We start from the raw sequence: 9,377 nt of genomic DNA, 5'->3' as shown, positions 1-9,377 counted from the left end.
AATTTCCAAGTCTAAGTGGATATGAAATACGGGTTCTGGTAAGGCCTGAAAAAAACAAAAATGAGTGAAGGAGTTTTGTAGATTTTTATTTAATATAATACATGTATAAACTTATATTTTGCAAAATTTTGTTGGAGAGTTAAGTGTTAGTTGCATTTCAGGTTAGAACTGCCAATACGCAATGCAAATGAGAGGAGTAACCATTTTGATGAGATGGCAGTTTAAATAGAGAAATAAATCGAGAAATAGCGCAACTTTTTTGTGTGCAATAATTTGTTTTCCGGAGAGCTACAGTTCTACCTCTAGGAGGACTTTGGTGCATAAATACCACTCTCCTTTACAATATTAAGCAAAAATAATTCTGTAGAAATCTGTTCTTCACCAGATCTAAGGCTTATTATGAAAGCTTTGTCGTAAATTGTTACGAAATCTCGATGGATATTCTCACATCTTACTTAATATCTTATTTTTTGTTAAATAAAAACAGACAGAAATAGAAATATTGTAAGTCGTGTGATTAATCTGGGACTCTAGATCAGACGAGCCGGAGGATACACGTAAATGTATGTAACTCTGATCCTAGATCCTTCCTTTTTTTCAATTTACAAAATACTGACATATCGATTTGACGCGTATACAATTAAACTTGAAGCTATCGTCTTAATAAATACTTCCTAGCATAATACATGTATGTACAGTCTGTTATCAATGAAATGAATTCAATTATTCTTGATCGAGAAAGGCATCCTCGCAATGCCAGGGGGAGATTTTCGAGAAACAGAAAAATACTGATCAATGCAAGAACTTTGAATATAACGTATATTTAAATTGCGTCATATTACAAATTCAAACAACAGTTTATTTCTACTAAATGTGTTTTATTTTTCCTATTTGATATGAAAATGTGATATAGAGTTATCCCTCTTTGCATGTATTGTTGTTCCCCGCTTTTGCGAAAGCGAGGGGATATTAAATCTCATTCGTCTGTCCGTCAGTCTGTCAGTCTGTCCGTCACAAAAACTTTAACCTTGCCCATAACTTTTGATTTAGTGGATCGATGACTTTCATATTTCACATGTGTATTCCTTGTGATAAGACCTTTCTTTGGGTACCACCGAATTTGACCTTTTGACCTTGACCTTGGAGTTTGACCCACTTTTACACAAAAATTCCAAACTTTTACTTTGGCCGTAACTTTTGAATGATAAATACATGTACTCGGGCTTTCATATTTCACATGTATATTTTTTTTGAAAAAACTCCTTTCATTGAATACCAACAACTTTGACCTTTTGACCTTGACCTTGGAGATTTCCGTACTTATGAAAATTTTTTATCCTTGACCATAACTTTTGAACGGTAAGGGCTAAAGCTTTCATACTTCATATATATAATCCTCGTGAAAAGACATTTCATTGGATACCAAGAACTTTGACCCTTTGACCTTGACCTTGGAGTTTTTTGATGATTTCTAAATGAATGACATATGATACGGTGTTCATATTACATGTACACACAATATGTCATAATTTTATTTTCTGTATACTCATTTGAAGAATCAAAAAGAGAGCATTTCGATTTTTATTATTTTTTGAAAAGACAACAAAATCGAAATATTATGTTTGTTTTTTTATGACTCCCCACAAACAACAAAGCGTAAATAAGAAATCGTATAAATCTGAAAGGATTTTTCTATTTAGGTTTTGAAATGTTATTTATTTTCTTTAAGTAACAATTATTGAGCGTTTCTTGTAGTTGGTTAAAATGGTCAAAATAGTCAAAAACCAATGGTACATGTATATAAATGCGGACTAGAGGGTGGAAATGTATGGGACCACTCCTTTTCCGTTGACGTCTACATTAAGAGCATTGACAAAAGTTTGTTTAAAAAGTGATCAACAATTATTCATTTCCCACAAATAATAATCTTTCCGTTAGTATTCAAAACCAGGTTTAATGATAATTTTTTTGTTATTATGAATGTCTCTCCCCCAACCCACAAAAAATCACCCCCAACCCCAAAGGGAATAAAACATTGTGCATACACGTGTACAAAGACAAAAAGCATTTTTATCTCTTGCTCCCTTCTTTTATTTTTAAAGAAATTGTTTTCAGCTTCAAATCTTACATTTGAAAAAAAAAGAAAAATTAAAATCTATAGGTATAACATTAATAAATCTGTGTATTCATTTTCTATTTATTTAACCTGCAATAAATTGCAGGTTATCTTTATATTCAAATTCACATAAATAAGACGTGTAAAAACATGTAAAAACACTGTAACAATGTTGTAAATATTTACGACACCGAATCGAAAAAATAAACCTGTTTTAAAAACCGTTTACAATTTCAAATTATATAATATGGCATACTATAACTGTGAATACAAGGGTCAAACGTGTAATAAAACAAAAACTGGTTTCTTTACATTGTCATAACCAGTTTCTGTCTTTCTTTTCGAAAATATTTATCCTGACATTTTCTACTGTCATAACAAGGCAATAAAGTGTGTTGCATTTGGAACTAATAAAAAGGGGCGTCAAAATACAAATTTTAGGTAAATATATATATTTTTTTAAAAACTGAAAAAATGTAATGATGTCCCAAAAAGTGATAAAAAGAATTTTAAAGTATTGAAAAAATTAGGGTAGAAATTTTATCTTCATTTAAAGTTAATAAAATTTTAATTATGAGATTTGATATATGCATAATCTATATTCCCCCACCCCGAAAAAAAGTACATACATTAAACCATGCGTCCGACCTTTTATCCTAAAATAAAACAATTTAAATTAAAACAAGGAATAAAACAATACAGAATTTATTTAGTTATTTTTTTCTCTGTGAATATTTCGTCGTGTATTTTTATAGGAAACAAATGGTAGCATAATCAAAAATTGCTTTCTTTGATATATTCTAATTTCTTTTAATGAACTGTAAAATATAATCTTTAAGAAGATTCAAAGAAAGCAGCTCATGTTACTTTAGTTAATTCATCTGTAAAACATATGATAAATTGTTAGTGAATATATTGCACCTTGCCTGCGGACGTTCTAACTTAGGCCATAAGGCAATATTGCACAGCTATCGTGCAATATTGCCCGCACCTCTACCGTAAAATCGATAATTTGTTAAAGTAATTTCGGTGTCGAGGCAAAAGGTAGTTAACGGGTAGGGATTAAAGGATTAAGTTTACAGTACCGCACATAAACATGTCAAAATTTACCAGAAGAAAAATTATTTCCGCGTCAAAGAATCGGAAAATAGCTGGACTATAAAAAAGATTCTTTTTGGATATTCTAAATCAGTATTAATTTGAATGGTAAATGAGAAAAAACAAAATCAACTTGTAAAACTTATTAAATATTTAAATAAGTGCAAGTGTAATTCTAGAACTTAAAAATTAACTACTCTTAAGTAAGGAATAAAGTTTAGATTTAAGAATTAAAACTTAAAGTGACACGTGTTTTTCTTAACTTCGTTTTAACAAAATATTTTCTTTTTGTAGTTATCGAAAATCAACATGTACACTCCTGGAAAGTTAGATGCAGTTATGGACTCGGACTTCGACCTCGGGTGCCTGCCTCTTCCTCGGCGCATTCTCTTCTCTGATGTCAAACAGGCGCTCTTCGAGGATGATGACTCGGGACTTGGGATGGACGAGGTATGATCGTATTTTTATACTCTTTAAAAGTCACCCTACCTTGAAAAAGTAAATAAAAGTATTCTATAAAAGCTATTGTTTTCTTATGGCCGATTTTTAAGATTATTTCATGCAAAATTGGAAAGTTAATCAATTTAGAAATACAAAACTGAAATTCAAAATCTGACTTAAATTACATAACGAAATTGAATTTAAACATTATTTAAAATTTTTTTCATATAAAATCATTGTTTTTTGTTCAAATGAAAAAAATAATTATCGACCACTAAATTATATAAAATCACTGCCTACAAACTTTAAAGAAAATATATATTTTATGTTTTTTTAAGCAATGGAATAACGTTTCATTTTTTTTTTCAGTTGACGACAGTTGAGGAAGCAAGCATGGGCACCAGTTCTTCTTCCGTCCAATCATTGGTAAGCTTAATTCTTTTTGAAAATTTTCTCTAATTAAATAATTTGTTTTTAATGAAATAAGGCATTCCAAGTTTCAATGGAATCTGTACGGTATCGTTATTAATTTTCTCGTTTTAATTTCAGTTAGAGCGACCATTTGCCAGCATTTCGCCTTCGCCCTCCATCCATATGCGACGCCCCCTTAAAAGAACCGAGAGGTTTGCGGAAACTGACGACGGGAGTCTGCGGAAACGGACGAAGTTATCCGAAGAAAGACGAATCCTCAAGAAGTCCCTATCTTTTGGTGTAAGTTGTTTTGGAGTAAAAATGACTGCTAATTACGTTTTGATTTAATTTTTTTTTTTTGTAATTTTCATTTCTTGACAAGCTTATTAATGTTCATACCTTAAATTAAAAATAAAATTGATTGGCTGAAAAGTAAGAAGATTTAAGCATGATTAAATACCGTAAAATATTGTAAATTGTCAAGAATATTTATGAAAAAATAATGATTTTCAAATTTCATATAATTTATTAATATTTTTCTATAACTTTTACAGGACAAGCCTCTAGGTGACCAGGATGAGATTAAAGCTGTCGTGGGGAGAATGGTTGATGCGTCCGATCTTATCGGAGACGGAAGCCAGACATGCAGTCTTCCCACAATTCCCGGCAAGCACTCCGACCTCAAAAGCATCACAAATGATACGGTAAGAAATACTGTTATTGCAATAAAAGACTTGACTGCTCATTAATTACACGAGATACGCAATAAAAAATCAATACTAAATTTTGTACGAGTAAAGGATAAGTTTGAATAAACATTTATATTTTTTTTCAGAAGGAATAAACGCGTAAATAGATTTTTAGTTATTGATTTATAATGTTTACAGGTTGTTGACATCATTTCTGGGAAGTACGATGACGTCATTGGGAGTTGCCTCATTGTCGACTGCAGATACCCATACGAGTACGAAGGCGGTCACGTGCCTGTAAGTTTTCTTTTCCTTGATTTCTAGAATTAAGTTAAGCAAAAAATAAATAAATAAATTTATCTAAAAATAAATAAATAAATTGTTCAGACTAAGTATACTTTGAGTTTGTGGTGTTCAATAATAAAAATGTCTGTTTTTGCCTCTATAGGGTGCCATTAACGTTCATCGACCAGAAGGTATCCAAAGGATCTTGGAGAAACACCAGAGCATGCGCGATACGGCTGCCGGAAAACGTCACATCGTCATCTTCTACTGCGAGTTTTCCTCCGAAAGAGGCCCACGAATGTAAGTAAACCAATTTTTATACAATGCTCAAAGCTTTCCAATTCAATTAAAGAAGATGAACGAGAAAATTAATATAAATACCTCTTTCTAATATCTCTTTTTTTGCATGTTTAATAAAATATGCCTTTGATTATGCAGGTGTCGCAAGGTGCGGGAGGCAGACCGTAACCTGAACAAGGAGAACTACCCCTATCTCAACTTCCCGGAAGTCTACGTCATGCACAACGGGTTCAAGGCCTTCTACGAGACACACAAGGTAAAATTCTATAAACGTTTAATTTATAGATTATTTAAAAGATTTCAAAAATTTCAATGCAAGTTCCTTTGGTTGTTGTACATGCAAAAAAAAATAAAAAGAAAATATCAAAATTTAATGTAAAAATTATTACAATTGTATTACGTTATTATGAAATATTTATCATTTAAAAGGTGATTTAGAATTTCTGCATTACTTACCGTGCCTTTTTCTTTTTATTCCAGACTTTATGTGAGCCACAGGGGTACACGCCGATGCTTCACAAAGACTTCTCCGATGACTTGCGTCATTTCCGGTCCAAGTCCAAGTCCTGGAGTGGTGGATCCAAGCGGCGCAGTATGGGACAGCATCTTTTTTGAGTGTCAAGTTGCGTATTAAACAACGTGGAAAGCGCCAATTCCAACTTTTCCGTCGAGTCCTGGAACGTACTATCCAGCGTTGCTTTGTAGGACAGCATCTTTTCACTGTGCATATTTTCTGTGGTACAAAACAAACCATGGATTTGTGGCGCAAAGTTTGTGATCCTTTGAATGAGTAATTTTACTCATTTATATGTTTTTCATAAACAAATCTTTCTTAAAACTGTTGGACAGAAACGTTTCCCGGTTCGACTAGTGACAATATGGAACACGATGTGACGTCAAGTGCTACATTGTTATTTGTTAAATGTCTGTTCTCTGTGATATACTTGTTTATTGTTGATGTTTGTTTTATTTTTTGTTAAAAATAATTATGTTATTTCTATTGAATCCAAATACAAATACAATTAAAAAATGAAACTTGTTTTTACTTATTTGTGGAAAGATGGGGATGTTTCGCTATCACACAAAATCTAAGTTACAAAGAACAAGAGCCGTTTGAAAACTTATAATCTCCACAAATCGAAAGAGGTAAATTTGAGTAAAACTTTTAAAATATCTGTCGATATTTTTGTATGATTAAATGTAAAATGTTAAATGATTAAATGTAATATCTTGTAAATATTATCATCACTATATTAGAACCACAGGAAAGAGAAAGGCGGATTCAAAAACATACAGTTCGACGAAGTCATGTAAAGGCATTTTTTGTTATCCAACTCTTTTTTTTTTTTTATCGATCTCAAGTATTTTTGCATGCAATTAAATTTGATCTGATCCGGATTTTAAATAGGGGTTCAGGATGAACATTTCAGGAGGCAGAGAATAAATTGCACTATAAAATGTTTTGCCTTGCATATAAGAAGATTTTGACAGTTTACCACAGATAAAATATTTAGAGGCATATCGTTTCATCGTGTAATTCATATTGATTTCATGTAGATCTAAAACGTGGTAAAATGTATAAAAAATGAGTTAAGAAAATGTACTTTAAAAATTTATTTCAAATCTTTGTAGATTTTTATTTAATATAATACATGTATCAACTTATATTTTGCAAAATTTTGTTGGAGAGTTAAGTGTTCGTTGCATTTCAGGTTGGAACTTTTAAATTTGTAATGCTGCCGATACGCAATGCAAATGAGAGGAGTAACCGTTAGTAATATTTTGAGGTAGCAGTTTTAAAAAAAAGACGGAGAAATAAATTGAAAAAATAGTGCACCTTTTTTGTGCACAATTTTTTTTCCGGAGAGCTACAGTTCTACAGCTAGGAGGACTTTGGTGCATATATACCACTCTCTTTTACAATATAAAGCAGAGATAATGTTATAGAAATCTGTTCTTCACCATATTTAAGGCTTATATAATTAAAGCATTGTCGTAAGCTGTTACGAAATCTCAAAGGATATTCTCACATTTTACTTAATATGCTGTTTTTGTTAACTTAAAAACAGACAGAAATAGAAATATTGTAAAACGTGTAATTAATCTGGGACTAACAACACTGCCGTAGGCAATCAGACTATAAATCAGAAAATTGCGACTTTTTATCTCTACGACATTGTTGTACTGCTGGTGTTAGTGCTTTAAGTGAAGGGCATTGAACAACGATTGAAACCACACTCTCTACAGATGGAAGTCGAGTTACATAATTATACCTTTACTTAGTTAGTATTAGAATTGGATGTGTATGATATAAATATATATATATATATATATATATATATATATATATATATATATATATATATATATATATAAATATATATATATAGAAATAAAAATTATTCAATTACAGTCAATTCTCGAATTATCGCCATTCGATTCATCGCCATTTTCGCAATACCGCCATGATTTCCCAAGAACGTTTTTCCTGCTATATAAAATTCTCTTTATAACGCCAAATTCGCATACCGCCATCCGCCACCCTGTTTTCACAACAAACGTCCATTTTTAAGTGTCAATTATCTCGATAATACCGCCACAGGTGCATGTGGTCAGTGAAGCGCGGCTAATTGGTTGACGCTATCCCTGTTGTAAAGCATGCAAAGCCAGTCAAGGTACATGCAATTAAGTAAACAATAATTTTAACATGAACTGTTGGAATAATTTTGTTTTCTGTTTAATAAAATCATTTAGTCAAGATTTCGCCACGAATGCGGTCGTTGTAAAGTACGCCGATAACAATATTATTTTGATGATCTCTGCTTTTAAAAACAATGCAAAGTTTACTTAAAAAATAATTATAAGTCAGAAATTGTGAACATTTCTTTTTGAACAGAGCTTATTTTACGTACTATAGGCAATATATCACGACGATCGACCCAGCATTTTTTTTTCAATATCAGACGTGCAGATTTACATGCATACGCATGTACTTTATTTTATTACTGAATATTTTGTTTTAGCGAAATTATACATTAAAAAAATTACTTTTAAGTATTTTCAAATTTAGAAATATGTTTATGTATACATGTACATGTAATAATAAGAATAGAAACGCTAAATGGTATTTCTAAGAACGATAACTCTACGTCTTATTTCCTAAAAGATGGAAAATTCAATTCATCGCCAAATTCGTTATACCGCCATGATTTCTAAATTACAAAAGGTGGCGGTTTATCGAGAATTAACTGTACTTTAATAATTTAATTTTGTTTGTATTCTCGCCTCTCATTGGTTGATTTCCAAAAAGGAACGCAAATTATTTTGTATAATCTGGTTTGGTATGGGGACACACCCCCTTGACGACCAGCTTAATCATCTTATCCATGCAATCCCCTCATTTCCAGTCCTCGGAATCCATGGAAAATTCTAGATTTAATAAATGTACCTTTAACTTCAAACAGTTACTCGATCTTACCTCATGTAAACAAACATCATGGCTGCTAGACCTTTGTATCAGTTATTACCTGCCCTCGCTTCCAATCACTTCCGTTACTACAGTTGTTTTATTGCACGGTACATTTGAACTCATAATAAAAAGCAACACAATTTTACATCCAAAGTTATTTAATTATTTTAAAATTAAATTATAAGGAATGACTCTAATTCAAGAATTAGAGTCATTCCTTAATTAAACAATAAATTGGCGAACACTAAATTATCTCCATTGATGGGGAAACCTTATATGAAGTCACACGACAGTCTCTGCATGACGACGGAACTAGTAGACGTTAGCACACGAACGACTTTTCTATATTCGTGTGAGATAATCTATTAGCTTTTTTTCTGTTCCTGCCATGAAATGCTCAGGGCACATATCGTGTTACCAATTTTATCTGTCATTTCTTCCTTGTCATTTCGTTTTAGTCAGCTTTCTGGATTATGTTTTGCTGAGCTTTTAGATAATGATCTGAACTTTGGTATATTTCTATTAATATATTATATCTTGAATGACTCACTCTATCAGTAACTAGCTT

General features: G+C 31.6%; 1 protein-coding gene across 1 annotated transcript; it reads left to right on the top strand.

Annotated features, from left to right (window-relative positions):
- The first annotated feature begins 3,419 nt into the window (after positions 1–3,419).
- Positions 3,420–6,060, top strand: LOC134273269 (M-phase inducer phosphatase 1-like). The gene is made up of 8 exons (XM_062755456.1): positions 3,420–3,664; positions 4,025–4,081; positions 4,205–4,366; positions 4,621–4,770; positions 4,954–5,052; positions 5,204–5,340; positions 5,479–5,596; positions 5,821–6,060. Exons 1-8 carry the CDS (start codon positions 3,524–3,526, stop codon positions 5,953–5,955), a joined length of 999 nt encoding a protein of 332 aa, XP_062611440.1. The 5' UTR covers positions 3,420–3,523; the 3' UTR covers positions 5,956–6,060.
- The last annotated feature ends 3,317 nt before the right edge of the window (positions 6,061–9,377 follow it).

Source organism: Saccostrea cucullata, unplaced genomic scaffold, assembly GCF_032062105.1.
Source record: "Saccostrea cucullata isolate Sc308-1 unplaced genomic scaffold, CSIRO_AGI_Scuc_v1 ctg2262, whole genome shotgun sequence".
NCBI lineage: Eukaryota > Metazoa > Mollusca > Bivalvia > Ostreida > Ostreidae > Saccostrea > Saccostrea cuccullata.
Note: the sequence above shows the minus strand (reverse complement) of the source record. Positions and strands in the feature narration are given on the sequence as shown.